The 22,965-nt window shown below is 31.7% G+C and overlaps 3 protein-coding genes across 4 annotated transcripts; 2 read left to right on the forward strand and 1 right to left on the reverse strand.

Annotated features, from left to right (window-relative positions):
• The first annotated feature begins 7,357 nt into the window (after window positions 1-7,357).
• Window positions 7,358-10,149, forward strand: LOC112695662 (uncharacterized). The gene is made up of 7 exons (XM_025748100.3): window positions 7,358-7,671; window positions 7,776-7,850; window positions 7,947-8,004; window positions 8,330-8,385; window positions 8,680-8,742; window positions 8,924-8,992; window positions 9,622-10,149. The coding sequence occupies exons 1-7, from the start codon at window positions 7,612-7,614 to the stop codon at window positions 9,928-9,930; spliced, it is 690 nt and encodes a 229-aa protein (XP_025603885.1). The 5' UTR covers window positions 7,358-7,611; the 3' UTR covers window positions 9,931-10,149.
• Window positions 10,150-11,388: 1,239 nt separating this feature from the next.
• LOC112695664 (kinetochore protein NUF2 homolog) lies at window positions 11,389-15,487 on the forward strand. Of its 2 annotated transcripts, none has more exons than XM_025748101.3 (11): window positions 11,389-11,647; window positions 11,805-12,029; window positions 12,268-12,361; window positions 12,443-12,622; window positions 12,881-12,970; window positions 13,493-13,600; window positions 14,011-14,064; window positions 14,268-14,382; window positions 14,629-14,786; window positions 14,868-14,963; window positions 15,242-15,487. In XM_025748101.3, exons 1-11 carry the CDS (start codon window positions 11,481-11,483, stop codon window positions 15,311-15,313), a joined length of 1,359 nt encoding a protein of 452 aa, XP_025603886.1. In that variant the 5' UTR covers window positions 11,389-11,480; the 3' UTR covers window positions 15,314-15,487. The 2 variants fall into 2 exon arrangements, with proteins under 2 accessions (XP_025603886.1, XP_025603887.1); XM_025748102.3 differs by having other exon boundaries at window positions 11,509-11,647; window positions 11,786-12,029.
• Window positions 15,488-16,378: 891 nt separating this feature from the next.
• On the reverse strand, window positions 16,379-21,568 carry LOC112695665 (ABC transporter B family member 11). The gene is made up of 12 exons (XM_025748104.3): window positions 21,037-21,568; window positions 20,893-20,947; window positions 20,623-20,798; window positions 20,306-20,527; window positions 19,956-20,194; window positions 19,353-19,878; window positions 18,983-19,256; window positions 18,045-18,886; window positions 17,680-17,946; window positions 17,330-17,593; window positions 16,965-17,258; window positions 16,379-16,891 (listed from the first exon to the last, which is right to left on the reverse strand). The coding sequence occupies exons 1-12, from the start codon at window positions 21,283-21,285 to the stop codon at window positions 16,535-16,537; spliced, it is 3,765 nt and encodes a 1,254-aa protein (XP_025603889.1). The 5' UTR covers window positions 21,286-21,568; the 3' UTR covers window positions 16,379-16,534.
• Between the last annotated feature and the right edge of the window lie 1,397 nt (window positions 21,569-22,965).

Genomic DNA, 22,965 nt, shown 5'->3' on the forward strand with positions numbered 1-22,965 from the left:
TTGACATTCTTCTATACTTAATTCTGTTTCTAATATTGTTCTGATAAAATTGAATTAATTTATAAAATTTTATTTAAAATTTTAAAATTTGTACTAGCTAATTAGGAAATTCTATTTAAAAATTTTAAATTATTTGCTTAGATTGTTTTACTTAGGTTGTTATTTTTTAAATTTTAGGTTGTTTTGCTTAGGTAGTTATCTTTTAAATTTTAAGTTATTTATTTAGATTGCTATTTTTTAAATTTTAAGATACATATTACTCTTTTAAATCATAAATTATTATTTACTTAAGTTGTTACTTTTTAATTTTAAATTATTTTCTCATAAATTAAAATTTTTGAAAAAATTAATTTAAATTTATTAAATTAAATAAATATAATATTTAATTATTTAAATTTTGCTAAGATAAATTTTATTTATAAATTAAGTAACAACTTTTGTCGTATAAGATCTCTACCATGTTTAATACGCCTCAGTTATAGTTAAGAAAACACCTTTTTTAAAATTTGTTGATTTTTTTTATTTGAACGCTATATTTAAAACTTTGAATATTTATTTTATCTACAAATTTAATTCAAATTTAAATTAAAGCCAATCAAATATAGAGAACATTTATCTTTATAGTAATACAAATGAAAATCTTATATGCTAACGTGGCGCTCATATGAAAATCTTTATCTTTGAACTCAATGTGGGTAACTTTATGACTACACATCATGAGTATGTAGTTAATTTAAACCAATATATTGATGTGCACATACTTCCAGAATTATCAAGTATCCCACGAGATGGTTTTAATTTTGTGAGTTTTGACACTCTCAATACTCCTGAGTTCGATTATACGTATTTGATTGGTAAGTTTATTGTTTTAGAAAAAGTATAATTCATGGATAAAATTATTTATTTTATTGATAATTTCGGTTGTATTTTTTACTTAACAAACTTATTGATAACAATTTTTTGTTATTTTAATCCATTCTAGATGTTATTGAATATTATAACAACTTGAGTTTTTGAAAATTGAATAATGCGTTATTCATGATTTATTATATTTGTTGATAATTTTAATTAAAAAAATTATTTTTTAAAAGTAATTAAAATTAAATTTTATGATACTTTAAGTTTAAAATTTATTAAGATTTTTAAACTATTTTTATTATAATGAGATATTTAAAAAAATTAATATTATTATTAATTAAGAGAGAATCATTTACTTGGCTTTCGGTCAATGTGAAAAAAAAAAGCCAAACGTAGCTTATGGTTATCGTATATATATAACACTTCTTTGGACTTCATTCATTCCACCGAATAGAATTTAAAAAAGAAAGAAAGGAGTTGAGAATGAGAGAGACACAAGCTTGCATGAGACAATCGTCAAGATGTTGTTATTTTTTAAAAAATACTTGGTTTTATCTTTATAAAATAAAATAAATAATTAATTATTAATTTTTAAATTGTAACTATTTCTTTAATAAAAAATAATTTATAAAGTGTGTTTAAAATTTTATCAATTTTTAAATTTTTTAATTTTATAATATAAAACATATATGTATATAATTTGGTACCATTTTTGTTGTTGTTATTTTTTAAGTTATAATTAGTTTTTTTAATATAAACACTTATACATATTAGATGAGTAAAATGAAATCTAAAAATTTTAATATTTACTTCGATGTAAATTTATTTATTTAGATTTGTTTCAAGATTTTATTCTATAAATTTAAATTTATTTATTTTAGTATTTTTTATTTAGATTATTATTTTAATTTTATTTTATTATAAATATTTTTGTTATATTATATTTTTTGTGCTTGAAAATTTTTAATTTATTGAGGAAAAAATTATTTTCGGTGAACAAATATTTTTCTATCTTTTTATTTAAAATATTATTATTAATATATTAGTATTAAATATATAAAAGATAAAGCATACTTAAAAAAATGTATTATGAGATTAAATGATTTTATGATTGTGGGTATTTATTTACACGAGAGGTTGTGTGGAGAATTTTGGCAAACAAATTATTTGCCTTTTATTTATCTGAAAAACAAAATATCATCTTTAAATACGATGACAATCTTGAGAAAATCATGGATTAAGAGAAAGAGAAAGATAAAATGTTCTTAGCATGGATGGAGGCCAACAAAGAATTTAAAACATGTCAAACTTTAACGGATACTGAATTTTCAAATCAATTTGTTTATAATATAGAAGAAATGAAATGATATCCACGCAAGAGAGAATATTTTATTAGGAGATTAAACTATATTCCATCGGGTACATGTGATATATACTATATGAAAATTTTGTAATTATTCAAAAACGTTGCACAACATATGAGTCTATTATGATAGTTAATGGGATTACATATCCTAACTTCCAAGATATTTTCTATTTTATGAGACTATTGCTTGACGATAGAAAATTCATTGCAGCTATTAATAAGGTCTGGTCATCAATTAAGAAAACTGTTTGTGATGCTATTGATATCTAATAGTGTTAACAAATCAAATCGTATTTGGAATACAACTTAGATATTATTAGCTGACGGGAGGATACTATATATGAGGAAAAAAATATTGAAAACCAAGGTATTTCACTATGTGGTAAATTATTATCGCATATAGGACTTTATTTGCTAAAATCAGTGTTCACCAATAGACAACTTTACGTTGCTTTGTCAAGAGTTAAGAGTCACAATAGTCTGCACATTGTACTTCTAGATGAAGACAACAATCCAAACTTATCAACAACAAATGTCGTATTCAACGAAGTTTTTAATAATATTTAAATAAGAAAATAGTATTTTCATTTTAGTAACATATTATGATTTATACTTTTGTATAAATATTTGTCGTAGATATCACTAATTTATTAACTATACTTTTAGACTTGAAATAAAATGTGTAACATGGAGCATAACATTATATGTCAATTATTTTTCTAACGAGGTTAGTAAAATACTTGGTCATCGATAAATTTTCATTAACCTTATAATATAAAGTTTAGTATAAAATTGGCATTCTACTATTACAGTTATATATATGTTCTTATTTTTTATGTCTTTTTTTTTATAGTTCAAAAATATTATAGATTTTAAACTGTTTTATTTGTATTTTACTTGAATAAAGATAAAATAACATATTGAATACGTTTATTATATAATAACAATGATATTATTATACTAAACTTAAAAAATGTATAATTATAAAATATTATTTTCGATTTACTGTATCAAATTAAAATATAAGCCCACACTAGTAGCTTAACATTTTAAGTTTTTAATGCAAGAATGCTACATATTGTAAGATAACACAGTATGTGTGGTGTGGTTAGTTGGCTAAGAGGGTCAACTAGTCAAGTCGCAAGATAGGAAAATTTGTTATATTTTAGTCAGGTAATATATTGTATTAATAAGAGTAATTACTTTCCAATTTTATTGACGTAAGTAGAACAATCACATTTATCTCCTCCCAAAATACTCTCTAAACTAAAGTTATTTTGCATTATAATTTACCCAACAAAAATAGGGTATTCATAAATTCGGATAATCGGATTATCCGTTCAAATTCAAACTGAATTAATTAAATTGGTTATAAAATTAATAGGTAATCGAATATAATTAGACCAATTTAATAATATTCAATTATAATTGACTTGAGTATTAATTTTGGAAGAGAAACTCAAACCAACCCACAAACTCAATGATCTTTTAATTAAATAAAAAATATATATTCTAATAATATATATAATTTTTATATTAATAAACCTAACTCTATTATAATTGTTAACTTATAGGTATTTTGTTATTGTTAAAATAGTATTGACTTATTAGTTAATATTATATGTTTATCATATATATATAATTTTTCTAAAACAATTTCTCATTTTTTCAATTTATTTTTTTTAATTTCTATTTTATCGGATACCCAATTATCCAGCCAAACAAATACGTTTTTAATTAGTTTGGTTTGCTTCGGATATATAGACACAAAAAAAAACGTAAAACTAAATCAATTATAATTTAAAATGATCCTTAAATAATTTTAGACTATTAAATGATCTTTGTAATAAAATATGTTTTTAAATAATTACTAAATAGTTATTTTCTAATTTTATTTATTAATTAATTTTTATATATTATTTAATTTTAAAATTTGTGTTCTATTTTATAAATTATTATTTATCATTTATTTTATCTTTATAACTTTATTGTTAATAATTTAAAACGATAAAAAATTAGAACATCTATCAATAGTAATCTTAGTTTTGATTTAATATGTTCTATGAATATAATCATGAATTTGATGTAGGAATAATTTTAACTAATTTGATTTCTCAAACTCAAATGTTATATTGAAAATTAAGATTCAATATTTATTATTTTTATGGATTAAACTATTACTTGGAAAAAAAGAAAAAATAACGTAAACTATTTGAGAATAATTTATATAATAAATTGTATATTTGATATGTTTGTTGGTGTAAACAATAAAAAAAGTGTGTTTGTGGTGAATACAATCGATTAAAAAAAATCTTTAAATCAATTGGTTGTTGTTTGTATTAAAAAAAATAAATTCTGAAGATATTTAGTTAATTATTTTTTTCGATCAATTAATTGAACAATTCAATCAATTAATTGATCATTTTAACCAATCAATTGAATGGGTAATAAAATCGATTATCTAAAAAAAATTAAACTTTTACTTGTAAAATAATTGATTGTTATAAAAAGAAAAGGATTTTCAAACAAGTCAATTAATCACAATGAATAATAAACAATTACCATTTTAGAATTTGACAATTGAAAAAATATTGATGATAGATTAAGAAATTATTAATTTTATGATTGAAAAATATAAAATTAGGATTTTAAATTTAAAATCAAATTGAGAAAGAAACTAAAATACATACTCAAAAAATGTCAAATTATTAATAATAAAATTATAAAGATATGATAGATGATAGATAATAAAATAATAATATATAAAATACAGAACATATTTTAGAATTAAATAACATATAAAAATTTAATTTATAAATAAATAAAAAATAATTATTTATATTTATTAAAAAATTTTAAAAATATTTTTTGATTATTAAAATTATGAGGTAAATACCAACTTGGTATTCGAAAAATTCTGGCGCTGACAAAACGGTAGTTAATTTTGTTATTAATAAAATAGTTCTTGAAAGATTTTAAAATTTGACAAAATTATCCAACCGTAAAAAATATGACGTCACAGTGAATGAAAAATGCTATGTGGCTATCGAAAGAGAGCTTTGATGATGGCAGAGAAGGGGATGCAACAACGAGGTGCTGCTATGACGGAAAGGGATGCAGCAGCATATTGAAGAAGAAGCGACGAACAAGAAGAACGCGACGAGGTGCAGCCGCGTGTCATGGCGGTATTTTATTTTCAGCTGCCATGGCGGAAGGGGATGCAGCATCGTGTTGAAGATGAAGAAGCCGCGAACACGAAGAACAAGAAGAACGCGACGAGGTGCAGCCGCGTGTCATGGCGGTATTTTTTTTCAGCTGCCATGGCGGAAGGGGACGCAGCATCGTGTTGAAGATGAAGAAGCCGCGAACACGAAGAAGAAGATCATTGGAGCTCTCTTTCGATAGCCATATCAGCGTTTTTTCGTTCACTGTGACGTCATTCTTTTACGGTTGGATATTTTGTCAAATTTAAAAAACTTTTAGGACTATTTCGTTAATAACAAGAATCAGATATCATTTGTCACGGCCAGAATCTGTCAAGCACCAATTTAGTATTTACCATCAAAATTATTTAATAGTTATGAGTAGGAGTGGAAACAGGCCAGGTCAGGCCAGGCTTTACTCTTAATAGGCCAGACCTGTAATAGAGTATATTGGCATTAGCCTGGCATGTAGCCTGGTATAGGCTTTTTAATAAGTACTGAGCCTGGCTTGTTGTTAAATCTGGCCTGGCTTGAAGCCTGTCAATAGGCCTATTTTTTTAATAATAATTAAATTTAAGATATAATTTAATTTTTAAAATTATAAAATATAAAATAATAAATTTATGAATAATATTGATACAAAATACATATATATAATTAAAGAGACAAATGGTTGAGTGGATAAAGATATTATTATAAGATAGAAGACCAAAGTTCAAATCCTTCTAATAGCATTTTTACTAGTATAATAAAACTCACTCTTTATATATATTTACAGGCTCAGGCCGGCCTGACAGGTCCAACAGGGGCCTGACCTTTTAAAGAATATAGGCTTTTTTTAATAGCCTGAGCTTGAGCCTATTTTCTATCAGGCCAGGCTAGACCAGGCTAAATACAGGTCAGACTGCAGGCCCCTGACAGGCTGCCTGACCTATTTCCACCCCTAGTTATGAGACCATCAAACTCGAGATAATACTCAATTTGGTCCCTCAACTTGAACGCGAACCTCAATTTACTCCCTGAAGTTTTAGTTTCCTTTATTTAGTCTCCAAACTTGGCATAGATATGAGAGAGAAACCATTTAATGACAAGAGATCATACTTTATTCTCTAAAGTGAAAATTCAAAATTTAAAGGATCCAACTAAAATGGTATCGTTTTACAAGTTCTAGCATAACATTTGGTTGTCCATGTCAGTGTTTCATTAACGTTTTTGTGTCAGAAATTGTCTCAAAGACTAATATGAGTCACATTTACAAAATTTGGGAACTAAAAAAAGATAACTAAAATTTCATAAAAAACAACGCAATTCCTGTCTTAAAAAAACAGAAACTTCAATTTTTTTTTATTTTGAGACAATACGATCCATCTGTTAAAAAATGATTAAACAATAACAAAAATTAGTTTTGTGGAAATTTTATTTGTATTTTGTGGGGAGTTTTAAACCCCCACAAATTTTTTTCAACAATATAATCAATTACTACCACTACTACCACTACTTTATTCGTTGTCATTATTATCATTCCTATTTCTATTATTTTTATTATGTCACCATACTTTATCATCATTATTATCTCTTCTACTGTCATCGTCACCAATACCAATATTATTAACATTAAATTTCTCTTCTTTCATTTCTTATTCGATGTTATTTTTTTCCTTTAAAAGATATTTGTACTACAATAACTATTTTTTTGTGGCATCATTTTTATCAATGGTTTTTCATCATTTAACCACTATTGGTGAAAGAATTTTTCAAAAACAAACTTATTAATAGTTCATAGAGGTTTAAAACTCCCACAAAATTAATTTTTGTTATTATTTAATAAATTTTTTAATAAATAAATCGTATTGTCTAAAAATAAAAAAATTGATAATCGAAGTATCATTTTTTAAGGTTTAGAATTTGGAATTTAATGTTTTTTTTAACCAGAATCGCGTTGTCTTTTGTAAAAAATAGACAAAAATTGAGTTGGGTGTTTCTGAATATTAACTCCAGAAACTCCGAAGTCCAACTTACCCACATCATAAACTTGCAAAATTGTTTTTTGGATTGGATTCAAATGTTACAATAACGCAAGGGCCCAAAAGCTTTCAGAACCTGAAACAGAAATCCAAATCGCAAAATCAGTAAACTCTGTTCGTTATTCTGAATTCTGAGACCTTTGCAGATCGCAAAACCACCATGGCTGAAGACGACTCCGATCGCCCTCTCAGGATTATGAACTTCGTCTCCGAGGACCAAGTAAAATATCTACCTTTCCCTTGCACAAGCTCTTCAATATTCTTTTTACCGCCATGAATTAGGGCAGGGTTTCAAAATTACTTCTTAATTTTGCATTGGAACAGCTGGTGGAGGCTAAACGAACAAGGGGAGAACGAGTCGAAGATGGAACTGCTCAGAGGGATAGACCTCTCTACGAGGTTCGCTCGTTATTGCTAAATTCTCAAAACTTCCCAATTTTCACAATTTTCAATATTTTCCCGGTTCCACTTAATTTCAAAATATTTCCTTGGCAGATTCTAAAGGAGAATAAAGATAAGAAGGATGCGGAGTTTAATGAAAGGTTTAAGCACAGTGAGTGTTCAACAAGCACTGAATATGTAACTCGTTTCTTACTTGGATTAAGTTCAAGCTGTTAATAAATCCGTGCATTATGTTCAAGCTTATCACCCTTTTGAGTGAGTTTACTCATACAGCTTAGGTCTCATATCAAGTTTAATTGAAATTTACTAGAGTTTACCTAAGTTTCACGAGTTTAAGTGAACACTTGAGTTTGATTATTGATTGGCCCTCTTAGACAGGTTTAGGTTGTGCTAATTGTTTTATGCCTTTCTCTTGTGTGCATGTGGTTTTAGTTTCCGTTCCAGATTCGATTTTGACCTGTCTTTAATAATTACAGGACCACCTAAAGCTTTAGATGAAGATGAGACTGAGTTTCTTGATAACTATGAAACAGTGAGTTTCTGATTTTGTTTTTACAGCATCATTCTTCTAGAGTTTTTCATGACTAGAGCCTGGAAGTTTCATTTGGGAAAATTTATCTGATTTGATTTTGATATGTACACAAGCACATTGCTCCAAGGGATGTACAAATAGCTATTTTAGATGGTTCAAAAACAATTTGATGTCCTCAACATTATGTAGAGGTTAAGAAATGCCTGAACACATTGTTGCACAAAGTTTATGAAACTATGAAAATGCTTCTTCTTTTCTTAAGTGAACTTTGTTCATTTTATCTCCAACTTTCAGACTAGGAGGGAATATGAACGGAAAGTAGCAGACGCAGAAGCTGAAGAATTACGTAACTTTCAGGTTGGTCATCTTATCTCTTGTCTTTTTACTTTTCTTTAAGAAGTAGTATACACATTTTTCTTGTACGTCTCAAGGAATATTCACTTGAAAATAACATAATTGGTGAACTGAATTTAATAATACGAGTCTATTATTTAGTCATGTTTATTTTATAAATATTGTTCTTGTATTTTAATTTCAGGCAGCGGTGGCAGCACAATCCAATTTTGTGCATGAAATTAAGGAAAGAGCCCCTTTACCTATGGTTCAGGTTGGTGCTTGAATTTTTTGTTTGTTGCTTCCAAAGTTAAATTAATGTTACTGCTGATTTGCTGAGTTCTCGAATAACATCCTTACTTAATGCCCACCATCAGCATTTTCCTATCCCTAGTTCTATTTTCCATGATTTCAAAGTTTATACGAAATCATTCATGGTGGTTTCCCAAATGAAGACTGTCTTTTTTTTGTGGCGGTATTATAGACTGCTTATATTATCTTATTATTGACATCTGCACATTTAACTGTGTTTATTCAACTACGAAGTAAATAGAAGCCATAAGTTGTAGTGCTGCAAGGGTCAATCTCTGAAGGGATGCCTAATTTGTTGATCAATGAAAGCAATGCATGTGATTTTAAAATGATAACTGTGCATTTAAGAAACACAAGTTGTCATTTGATATGCACATTATATGGCTTATTGCATAATGCATCAACCTATGAAATTAGCATCTAATAAGGTTCTTCATGGATGATTATGCAGCTTTCTGCACTGAGGCATTATAAAAATACTCATTTACTCTGGATTTGATTAATAGATCATTGCTTGATGACTTTTGTGACAATTGAATGTCAGAACTTTGTTATTTTCATGGTTATCGAATAACCTCTTTTCTCTTGCAGGAAGAAAAGTCTGCTGGAGTAAAGAAGAATCCGTCCTCGCGTCCATTAAGCATGATTATAAAAGTCAAGCCCCAAGCTAAAAAGGCCAAGGCGGATGAAAAAAATGCTGAAGAAGTTTCAAAAGCAGAAACCACTCTCGAGAATGATGATAGTGAACCCCAAGCTAAAAAGGCCAAGATAGATGGAGCAAATGCTGATGTTTCTAAAGCTGGAACTACTACTGAAAATGATAAGCCTAAGTCTTCAAAGCCAGCACAATCATTAAATGCCCTTGTTTCCTACAGTGACGAAAGTGACGAGGACTTGTAATTTGATTTTTGTATTGTGATGAGTTAGAGATCTTGTTCCTTATCATATAGCCATAGCCTCTAGTTATCTGTTGTATATCTTTCATGCCTAACACTTCCATTGTGGATGCCTAAAAGGCAATAAGGCATCACAATCACATCCAACTTAACCATGTACATTTTTTATTTGTGGAATAGAAAATTGAGCATGAATAGGATTTGGCTCTTGTTAAAATTTAAATTATGATAGCCGTTTACTTTCAAAGAAGTTTTTTTTTTTTTTTTTTGGGGACTGTTACCATAAAACACGTCTTAAAAATAAAGAAGTTATCATATACAATTGGGTGCAGCGTGATTATCGTTTACATTATTTTCTCAAGAAATTTTTCTAAAATAGTTATTTTCAGTTTCTGTTATATAATAACCTATCTGACCTAACCTTTCGGTGAAATGAATTTTAAATCAAGTAAGCAGCACAAACGGTCCAGCTTTTAATTCCTTCTCCATCTGTATTGGATGAAGGGTTTGTTTGATTGAGCTTTCGAAAAATATATTTTTTGAGTGATTTTTTTTAAAAGATTTTTTAAAAATGTAAACGTAATTTGTTATTTGGACATCTCAGGTAAAATGTCTTTTGATTTATCAATTATGTTTAAAAATATCAATATGAAAATATTTTTTTGTTTATTTATTATGTTAAAATACTTTTTTAAATAAAAAATCTTTTAAAAAATATAAATTATAATTTCTTAAAAAATATTTTTTTATTTTTGCTATTAATTTTAGTTTTACTTTTAAAAATTTGTCAAACATACTAAAAAATAAAAAAAATAATTTTTTTTGTTGATTTTTTTTAACAATTCAATAGCACTTAAAAAAAGCTGATAGTAGATAATTCTAGGTATCACAACACATCCACACTACATATTCATTCACACAACATTTAAAGGTTTATATTCAACACTTGGTGGTACTCATCAAATCTCACCAAGATTTGAACCGGAGTGTAGCATATTAAGCCTCAGCTGCAGCCAGCTTATGTTTTTTTTTTTTTTTGTCGATAAATTGGACAACCCTCAATCTTAGGTTACAGACTCACACACATGATATCATTTTTTTTGATCAAGTTTGCATTATATGAGACTTGAACCTAAGACCTCTTAGTAAGAAAGAGGAGCACAAATCACTTGAGCTAAGGCTCATTGGCGCCGGCTTATGTTCGATACGAGCAGTGTCCATGATGGGCTTAATTTTTTCTTTTTGAAGAGATGATGGGCTTAGTTTCAACTCACTTAGACACTGGCATAATCCGTATTGGGCCTAACATATACACGAACAATGTTGTATATTAGTAGCCTCCATTGGACTCAACATTGATCTCTACATTGGACTTCTACCACCAGGCAGCCCAAATCCAAGACAAGTAAATGGCGGGAAAAAGTTATCGCTATTTTAATTTCCAGTGCAACTAGGTATTAATTTCTATTTTAGTTTTTTCCCCTTTTATTATCATCACCGTCCGGCATTCTCAGTCTGCCGATTTTGCTTCTGGGGAAGAAGAAGACAACGACAATGGCGACGTCGAAGTTCGAGTACCCAAGGCTTTCAAGACCAGAGATAATCACAACCTTAGCGCAATTGCAGATTGCCAACATGATTGAGCAAGACTTCATCCACCCAAACCCTGACTTGATCTTCGAACTCTATACTCGCCTCCTCCTCCACCTCGACTTTCTTGAGTACTAATTAGTTACTCTTTCTTCGTTTTTGATTCTGTTACGAGTTAGTTTTCTTGCGTTTACCTGAATTCTGTTACTCAAAAAAGTTAGTTACGATGCACCATTCTTATTTCCGTTTTGTGTTCTCGAATTTGCGAGTTGGTGTCTCTGTCAACAGGGAAGAGAATGAGCAGCTTGATTTTGAAGCGGTGTCGAATTTCGACGATCCTGAACTTCACATGGAGTCCATCCGCGCTATAAAACTGCACTACAGGATTAAGGAGGTGCTGGCCATACTCGAGTGCCCTGGGAAGTTCACGTTCACGTTCGCTGATCTCCTTATGCCGGACACTCAGCGCACCGAGTTTTTCATCGGCGCTATTGTCAATTTTGTTCTCTATAGGTGGATACTTCTTTGCCCTTTTTATAGAAAGTTAGGAGAAACTGATAAGCATTTCTTAGCACAATAATCCAAGCGATTGCATTCATATATGTCTCTCATATACTTTTAGAGATGGTTTCTTCATAGTTCATAGACTCTGTAGGGAAATTAATCTTTGGTGTTGGCATAACTGCCTAGTTGTCATACTTGTTGCTTGTTTTCAATTCTCATTTTCTTTTCTTCAATTAAAAAATTGTAGGGAAGGGAAATTGGTTGAGATATCAAAAATTGGAGACGAAGTCAGCGCTCTGGAGGAGCAGCGAATAAATTTGGAGGAGAATGAGATTCCTCAGGTTTATTTGTGGATGGATCACATAATCATTATTGAATTTACTTGAGTATTATTAGCCTTTCTTGACCGTTTCTGGTTGCAGGTGAAATCAGAGATTTCCAACTTAAATGAAGCTAGGGAAAAAGAGATGGCTGTTGTTCAGGAGGTTGATGCAAAGGTTGCGGAACTTCGTAACACTATCATGACCCTTAATAAAAATCAGGTGTCACTGAGGACTACTTTAAAGAAGTCAAAGGACCAGGCAGAAGAAATGGATGCGAAGGTGAGTTTATTGTCCCTTATCATATCATCTGTAGCTTTGGTCTATAGAAGCTTATCATTGTGAGTTATCAAATCTTATGCCTCATTGGCTTATTCTTGGTGATTTTGGATGGTATATGGGCAGAACATCTATAGAGGAGTAAAAATTTATTTCCTTTCAATAGATAATGCAACTTCTGAATACATTACAAGCTAATTATAACAATCAGCAATGAATGGTTAACCTTATCATGGGCTTATTCTCCATTTCTTAATGCAGATTTCTAATGCTGAATTTACACTGTCACAAAATGCTCAAGAAAATGAGAATCTACGTTCAAAAATTGCCCAATCACCTGACAAAATTCAGGTACAAGTTCTATCTGTTTCGTATCAATAATTAGCATCGATTGCAAATTAACTTTGTTGATGATGTTCACTTCATTGTTCTTTTATAGGCATCACCTAAGTTAATTGCTTTTATGTTCTTTGCAACCAATATGTTGTCTACTTTTCTCCCTGCAAGCCTGCTTTTGTGAACATTAAACTGGAGATTATTGGACTACTTTACTGTCTTCTTAGTAATTTAAGTATGATCAGATACTAATGCTTTCTATTTTTTAAGTGTCTGCGTGATGAAAATTGCCATGAAATAAGCTACTTCTTTTTAATCATTATTTGTTTATTACTTTTTTGTATTTATGTTAAATTGTGTTTTGTTATGTGAGGTTTGAACTAAACTGTTCTGTTCTGTTTTGTTAATGATGCAAGTTAACATGTTCTGTTTGCATAACTGACTAATTGTTATGTTTCTTTATTGTTGTGTAGAGACTTAAGATATTTTCTCTGCCTATTCACTAATGTAATTTATCTTCTCTAATTTTTGCTAAAGAGGGCTTTAGAAGAGAAGAAATTAGCTCGAGAAGAGGCAATGAAAGCTGAAAGGTTGGCAATGCAAACTTTCCATGAGAAGACTTCTCTCCTTGAAGTTTATTCCAAGGTATATTGTTCCAGGGCAGGTCTTTTTTTTTCCCTCATCTGTATTTTAGGCAGCAGTAAAGTAATCTAGTATAGACATTTTCTTATTTTGTTTTCTTCTTCTTATACTATGAAAAAGCTTAGGTGGCCACCATAGTATTTCTAATTCCTGATTGTTGTTTTCTGTTAAGAGTTCGTAGTTAGGATACTGCTGCCTAGCTTGAAAGAAATCATTTTAGACAGCAGAGCAGCAGACTTCACTTTCCAAAATAAGTTTTCTGTTTTATTATTATGAATTGTGTTTTTCCACTCTATGAAACCAAGATGCCTATATGTTGTCTTTCCTGACACCCCCCCTCCTCCTCCTCCTCCTCTTCTTCTTCAGTGTCATACTCTATGAAATCAATTTATCTTTTTAACTTCTTTTCTTAGGTTGGCAAGAAAATGTCAAAGCACCACAAGCAAATGCTGGCTATAAAGGAACAGGTATCAACGTACTTTTGCCATTGGAGTTCTGCTTTCATTCTGTCTTAGTGATTGAAAATATAATATGAATTCTCCACATTAACATGGTCCATGGAGAGAAAAGCTGCTTCTTTTGTTATATATATATATATAACTTCCTTCAATGATTACTATTGTGCAAAACCTCTTGTAGTCTTGTTTGATATCTGTAGCACTTCATATAGGTAAATTCTGCTAAATCGGTTGAAAAGGAGCTTAAAGCTTTGAAAGCTAAACTTAGCGATGAACAAGTATTGGAGAAGTCCCTTGAGTCCAAATTGGCTGAAAAACAAAGTAAAGGTACATTCTTGGGCAGGCAATGCTTGCATTTCCTTTTCCAATTTATATTGCTATTTTTACAGAAGACATTGCTGAAAGCTGTTCACAAATGACCTAAATTATTTTCACCCAATGCTGTATTTTTCTCTTCAAACTTTTCAATGGCATCTGTTTACTGAAATGCGGCATAACTATATGCTAGATTATTTTGTAATGCTTTTTTAAGTATAAAACCGTGCAACTTCTCTACTTGTTTCCCTTCCTTAGTTTTGCAGATGGAAGAAACGAAAAGGCAGGTAGAGAAAGAGTGCACTATTATGCGGGAAAAATCAACAAAATACTTAAATGGTACAACGTCCGATGTGGAATATAAAAAACGTGATATTGAAACAAGACGGAGAAATGTTGAGGCCGTGTTAGAAGAGGTACAATTTCTGAGTTTCATAATAAAGAAAGTAATTTGTGACGAAAGATTGAATTTTTGTTATTTCTTCTGCAATTGATAGGTGGATGCTACAAATGGTCAAATAAAGTCGGTAAAGGAATCTGGAGCTGCTAGAGTGGAACTGTTAGGTCACAAGTCTGAAGAGATAATCGAAGAGGTACATGGTCAATTGTTTACTTTTTACTATTTGTGTATGTTCTAGTCTCCTTATTGCCTTGAATAGCTTTACAGTGCATCCATAATGCCTCCTTAATCACAAGGAAATGAAAATTAAGATTCATGATTTGAGCTATATTTGTTATACTTATACCTACTACAGAAGTCCAATTTTCTAAGAGCTTAAATCCTTACTCTTAGCACTGATGAGATTGAAAATTTAGTGGTGGTGTAATAATGAATGAGAAATAGCTAACTATAATGCATTGATTGTTGCAGTTTCGAAAGTATGCAAACTCGATTGCACTTGTGGTTGAATCTGGGCCAGAAGGCGTTGGTTTTGATATTTAACATCGGAAGCAATTTGCAATACATCCTTTACTTTTGCTAAAACACAACAGTGAAGCATCTTTATTTCATTTTGTATATATATATTTTTATGAAGATAATATAGACCTGAAGTTTGTGATCTTTGATGAAAGGGCAGTATGGACAAATCAAACTATTTCTTCCTGGCTTCTTTTAGCTTATGCGTTTTGGTTATGGCTCATGATCTAGTTAGTTCTTGTTCATGCATGTCACTTTATTAGAAAATAGGCAGATTTATCCTCTAAATTTTGTATCTTAAATTTGAAATTGAGATATCTGGGATCTGGATGCCTAATTGCCTGACTAGACCAAAAACAAAGTTTTGGTTCCGACATATATTTAAGGCTACTAATAAGATAAAATGCATTTTGGATACAAATAGTCCATTTTAAGTATTGTGTGTAGAAAAAATCACTTATGATATTATTATTGGGCCGTCGAAGGGAACTCTCGATTACCGGAGAGATTTCGGAGAGGAATCAAGTGAGATAATATAAGATGAGAAGACACCACATTTAACTCGAAACTTTAAGATAGTAAATTAATGAGTCTCTCAACTTCTCATTATTTCTTGCTTTCTTTGATGTGGGACTAATTTCATACACTCTTTACACTTGCAACATTAACAAATACATGTATGTGTACGTGTACGTGCGTAACGTAAAATTTTCTCAATACTAACCTTTTTGTAGGATATTATAAACTTTTTTTTGTTGTTTCTAAAATATTAAGGTAGCGTTTGTTTTGAAGTATTGAGACGGAGACTGGGACTAAGTATATTTGTTAGTCTAGAAACTGTTACTAAAATTTTAGTTTGTCTCCAAAATTTCAGTCAGTACCTTCAAAAAGTAAGAACACAGATGATTGAAATTTTAATAACATTTTATACATAAAATATCTCAATTTCAATTAATTAATTTCAACTTTATTTTTTGTGCAAATTAAATTAAAACTTCATTCTTATTTTAATCTTTATTTTCTCACCTTACATCAAACACAATACTAAAACTTAAGTTTTAGTCTCTCTGTCTTTATCTCTCTTTCAAATGTTACCTAATGGTGATTGCATGATCTATTTCCAATTCTTTACTAAGAATTCAACACAACTATTACATTAGTCACACTATGTACCAATTTTCATCTTGGAAATTGGAAAAGATAAGCAAGGATAATGAATTGCCTAGCATCATAACAAAGTTATTGTCATGCTGTTGACGCACTATAATGAAGTTGGACCAAGGAAGCATAAAAACCATCCTCCATGCTAATGAGGGTCTCATGCCTTCCTTTTTCCACAATAACTCCATCTTTAACTACAGCAATGACATCTGCATTTTTAACTGTGGATAGACGATGTGCCACAACCACAGTGCTTCTATTCACAATCACTTTGTCTAATGCATCTTGAACAACTCTCTCCGACTCTGCATCCAATGCACTTGTGGCCTCATCAAGTAGCAATATCTTTGGACTCTTTATTATAGCACGTGCAATGGCTACACGTTGCTTCTGCCCACCAGATAACTGTATTCCCCTCTCTCCCACCACAGTATCATAACCCTATTACACCAAATCCAAAAACCATAACTCAACTGAAAAACACAAATACGAACGAGTTGAGTGTTGTTTTTACCTGTTGTAAGGCACTAATAAAGCCATGAGCATTGGCCAGTTCTGCTACTTGTATGATTTCTGCTTCAGTTGCATTGCCTCCTTTACCATATGCAATGTTGGCACGAATGGTGTCATTGAATAATACTGGCTCTTGACCTACAAGCCCTATCTGCTGCCTCAACCACTTGAGCTGCAATTTCTGAATTTCTATCCCATCAAGTGTGATTTGACCAAAATCTGGATCATAGAATCTTTGTAACAAAGCAATCACTGTGGATTTCCCGCTTCCACTCTCACCAACAAGGGCCACTGTCTGGAAAATTTGATTGAAATGGTTAGTTTGATAACATGAAATGGAGCTTGAAAGAAGAGTGCTTAATTTACTTTGCCAGAATGGATGGTCAAACTTAGGTCTCGAAAAATCTGTATATCCGGTCTAGATGGATACTTAAAGCCTACATGGCGAAACTTAATTTCACCATTTACATTATCCAGTGTTGTCCCAGACTCATCACTTGGATCTATCTTTGACTTCATATCAAGAAGTCCAAATATGGAAGCAGCAGCTGACTTGGCTTTGCTAGAATCAGGTGCAAGTGAGCTTGATTGGGAAATTGCGTTAGCTGCCATAGTTAAAGCAAAGAAAACCTAAGACAAATCCAAAGAAGGAAGCTTTTAGTGAAGAAATATTGAAAATTCAGGTGCAAGTGCTAAAAAGAGTTAGTACTAAGTACCCTTAAAACATCTGAGAATGATGCCTTGCCATCCTTCACAAATCTAGCTCCAGCATAGAAACAGGTTGCATAGACACAATAGAGAAGAAAAAATGAAACCCCGAATCCTATTCCACTGATCAAGCCTTGCCTTATTCCTGTTTTCCTTGGACCTTCACATTTCTTCTTATAGAATTCCATAACTTTCTCTTCAGCGCAGAAAGATGCCACTGTTCTTATGCTTCCAACTGCATCGTTAGCAACCTGGCTCGCTTCCTCATACATCCGCTGCATAAAAATATGCATATTATCATAGGATTTTTCGCTGAGTCTAATAAACCATGAAGTACTTTCATAGCCAAGTATTGAGATGGAAAAAGTCTCACCTTTGCATCTGAACTGAAGCCTTTCAAGAACTTCATTTGAACATATCCATTCAATCCAACAAGAGGGGCTATGACAACAATGATCAACGCCAATTGCCAGCTTGCAATGAAAGCAATGATCAAGCCTGTACATGCTGTTGCAATATTTTGAACTAGTAGTCCTAATGCATCCCCAACAAGGGCACGAACAGATGTAGCATCCGTCGAGAGCCTTGAACCGATTGCACCACTCGAATGATCAGCCTCATCAAACCATGAAACCTCCATGTTGATCACCTTCTCAAAACATAGCAATCTAATGCGCTGGATTAGCTTATGGCCAGCCACAGAGAAAAAGTATCCTCTTGCTATAAGAGCAATTAAAGATGCAAGTCCAAGGGTCACAAACATTAGTGCCCAAAACCTTGAGTCCTTTTTTAACTCATTGAATGGTTCATAAAATGTTTTGATGGCACTAGAAAGCAACAAACCAAACACTGGCCATATAGCACCATTTGCTGTGGCAGCTATAGATCCCATAAGAAGCACTGGAATCTCTGGTTTGTTAAGGGAAAAAAGCCACCATAGTGGAACCTCTTGTGATGGTACATCCTCTTCTCTTGGAGTTTCAACTTTAGGATCAAGGATATTAGCTCCTGTAGGTATGCCGAAGGAAGTCGAGTGGCGGCTACTGCTACCAATAGATGATTCTGATCTTTGAAATGACCACCTTTTACTTTTTGAGAGTTCAGACTTGTTTTGATTGTCTGCATTCTTTAATGAATCCTCCTCTCTTACCTCTTGTAAACGTATAAGCTGAGAGTAAGCTCCTTCGGGGTCCTTGACTAATTCAACATGTGTTCCTGATTGATAAACATGAAGTCAGTTACAAATATATATATATAAAACAATTTTATCATGATGAGAGAATCCATGTCTTATCTTTGCATGCTCTGTACCTTTTTCAACCATTTTCCCTCTATGAATTACAGCAATCATGTCTGCATTCCTCACGGTGCTTAGGCGATGAGCTACAATAACAGTAGTTCTGTTGATCATGATCCTGTCTAGGGCCTCTTGCACTATTCTTTCAGATTCTGCATCAAGTGCACTTGTGGCTTCATCTAGAAGCAAAATCCTTGGATCTTTTAGGATAGCTCTTGCAATGGCAATGCGTTGCTTCTGTCCACCAGATAGTTGTGTTCCATGCTCACCAACCATTGTTTCCAATCCCTATATACACATCACAAGGTTATAAAGCATTTAAATAAGTTTACTTAACGAGTTACAAAGATTATGAATCCAAAAATTCCTTTTATATTGTAGAACCTTTGGCAGTTTATCAATGAAATTAGCAGCATTTGCAAGTTCAGTGGCAACTTTAATCTCTTCAATTGTTGCTCCCTCCTTTCCATAAGCAATGTTATCCTTGATGCTAGATGCAAACAACACTGGCTCCTGGCTGACAAGGCCAACTTTTCCTCTGATCCATCTAACCTGAAATTCTCTAATGTTAATGCCATCAATAAGAACTTCACCTGCCTGTGGATCATAGAATCTTTCTATCAAACTGATAACTGTGGACTTCCCACTTCCACTTTGTCCTACTAAAGCCGCAGTTGTGCCACTCGGAATATGCAGAGAGAATCCGTTGAATATCAGCTCCTCGGGTCTGGCCGGATAACTGAAATAGACATCCCTCAATTCTATATCGCCATGAATATCTTCCAATGTTTTTCCAGTAGGATCATAAGCATCAATCTCAGGCTTTCTCTCAATTGTTTGAAACATTTTATAGGCTGCTGCTTTACCCGAAGCAAAAGCACTTAAGCAAGGACTTGCTTCCCCAAGAGACCTAACATATACATACACAGAATTAGGCAAGCAAATAGAATGCATCTAGTTTTATTCCAAAGGTATCTATATACTTACATGGAAGCACTTAATGCAGCAACCATGACATTGATCACCATACCCCCATTATATCCTTTTTCCATTATCATCTTTGAACCATACCATACAGCTAAAGCATAACCGCAAAAAATGACACAGGTAACAACACCAAAACCCATTCCAGCTGCTATGCCTTCACTAACTCCTGATTTGTATGCATCTTCAAGACGTTTTTCATAACTAGATACTGCTTTCTTTTCCCCAGTGAAGGATGCAACCTTGAAATATATGTTAAAAAGGAAATAATCAATATCATGGCAGAACCTGATATAAGACTCTGAAGCTAACAATAAATTTCAAAGAAATTTTTTTAGGCTTTGATAACATACTGTTCTTATAGAACCTATTGTCTGTTCAACTACGTGTGCTGCTTTTGCATAAGCATTTTGACCTATGGTTGCCATCTTTTCTATCGTGATGGCCAAAGCTGCGCCAGCTATAGCGAGAATTGGAAGAGCAGACAACAAGACAAGAGTTAGAAGCCACCCTCTAACAAATGATATCACATACCCTCCAACAAATGTTGCAATTAACTGCACAAATTTCCCAACCTGTTTATGCAAGCAAGCCTTTTAGTATATGAATGCTGCAGCAGCATATGATACATATATAGATACAGATATAGTAGTATTATTAGTATTATTACCTTCTCACCCATGGCATCTTGAATAAGGACTGTGTCACCTGACATTCTACCTATGACCTCACCAGTGTTTGTCTCTTTATCAAAGAAAGCAATATCTTGTCTTAGAATAGTCTTCAAGTACAAACCCCTTATTCTTGCAGCTTGTCTTTCCCCTGTCACCATCCAACATACCACCTCTGCAGCATGAAACAATGATCTTCATTGCTGAATAACTCATATATAACTGTATTGAGTTAACAAAAATCAGTGACCTAATTATGGGGTACTTACGAAGGAATGCTGCAACACCTATGCCTATTGCCAAGTACACAAATTTCAGACTGATCTGCAATTTTGGTCAGCATAACTAAATTTTATTTTGGTTCTTCACAATTACATACACATTAAGCTGAATATTAGTTTCCTGGATTTTACCTTGGAAACTTGGTTGACAATATCTTCACTGTACAGGTTATCAGCGAAGACGTTTGCCATTTGGCCAAATATTAATGTCATGAGAGGCATTCCCATACCATTTCCAATGGCGGCAATGGTCCCAACAATCATCAACAAGATGTCAGTGGAATCTGCAAACGAGAACAGCTTGAAGTATGGAACTGTTTCTTTTTGGTTCTCTGATGAACTTGTCTCATCATCACGTTTGTAACCGTTCTCACGGCCCATCTCCCTAGTACACTCTTAAGTCCTATGTTATGTAACACTACTACAAAATAACAAAATTATTGAAGCAGTGTAAGGTTGAAACAGAACCAAACAACTTAGAAAAATTCTTATCATGTATATAATAACGTTTTATAGCATACCAAGTTGTGACTAAATGTGAAACTCTAAAGATACGTGAAGGCTAAGCAACAAACAAAAGGAGCACATAGACATATTATTGCGACGTGTGTTTCCTGGAAGTACCCCTAAGGTAGATTCCTTCATGGCCATTCCATAATGATGCAAAGGGTTGATATCCTTTTCTTTTTTAATCTTAGAACATGGACTTATCCCACAGGATTTTCAAAAACAAGAACACCAAATTATAAATACATAAATAAAATGTTAATGAAATAAACCAACTTGGGTTTGTCGAGTGGTCAGCTCACTAGTCCGCTTAAGCAGGTGTCAGGGATTTGAATCCCGCCTTGTGCATGTAACAACCCATTGGCTAGCAGCAGGCCCTTAAATGGAACTTAGATTAGATCCGCGACGGATTAATCTTTAGCCTATCTGGTTGGAGAATACTATGGGCAACCAAAAAAAATGTTAATGAAGTAAATTGAAGTGTGTTTTATTGATTCTCCAATTCAATTAATATAGACTTGAAGGTACTATAATTTTGCAGAAAAACAGCAACACACACTTGGGTTGGTTATCCAGAGACTTGAAAGTACTATATTTTGCAGAAAAACAGAAACACACACTTGGGTTGTTTATCCAGGTAAAGGAGGGACCGAAAATATTTTCCATCTTCTGACCAACCAACTAACTAACTGCCGCAGAAAGAAACTAAACAACAGAATGCCAAAAATTCATGCATTATATATTACTTAGTCATGGTATTGGTCTATTATTGGATAGTAACTTGGTATAGGAGATAAATAAATACTACTGTGAAGATATTATTAATAATAATAACAGGTAAAATTATATATTCACAATTAAAATACCAGCAACTTAGTGGGAGTGTGGATTGCATCACAAAATACGGTAACTTAAACAAGACTTTGATTGACATCATGCATGGTTCCATATGTATTATATATCAAGAGGCCCAAACCACACGCAAAAGTCAAAACTATGTAGTAAAAGTGTAAAAACCCAGAAAAACAAAGGGGTTGACAAATATTTTTCCAGCCATAAATACAGAGCACCTCGCCCACAATATACACATGCATTTATTTATTAATAAAACAGTTTCTAAGTTGTGAGTTTTGGAGGGAAAGAGATAAAAATAAGTTTAGTTTATGGGTTATATTATATTACGAACAACTATGGTTCGGTACATAAAAATCAGTATAGAAATACACCGTATAAAAATACATATCTAATATTTCATAAAAAAAACCATATTATCCTAATGTAAAAAAGTTTGATTATTCCATTAGAGTAGATTTAATTATTCTACTATGAATAATTTAATTATTTAGTTAAAATTTTTTTTATATATATATATATATATAACTAATTTAGTGGCTAATTTTTAACGTGTATTTAGTATTTTTGCATTAAAATTATTTTCCTACAGCTCCCCTTTCATTTAATTATTTGAAACTAGTGATTTTACTTATTTTAAGAAAGACAATAACTTCATTTTTAGTTAGGATTTATACTTTATTCTATGGTGGTAAAATAATA

Source organism: Arachis hypogaea, chromosome 6 (assembly GCF_003086295.3).
Source record: "Arachis hypogaea cultivar Tifrunner chromosome 6, arahy.Tifrunner.gnm2.J5K5, whole genome shotgun sequence".
Lineage (NCBI taxonomy): Eukaryota > Viridiplantae > Streptophyta > Magnoliopsida > Fabales > Fabaceae > Arachis > Arachis hypogaea.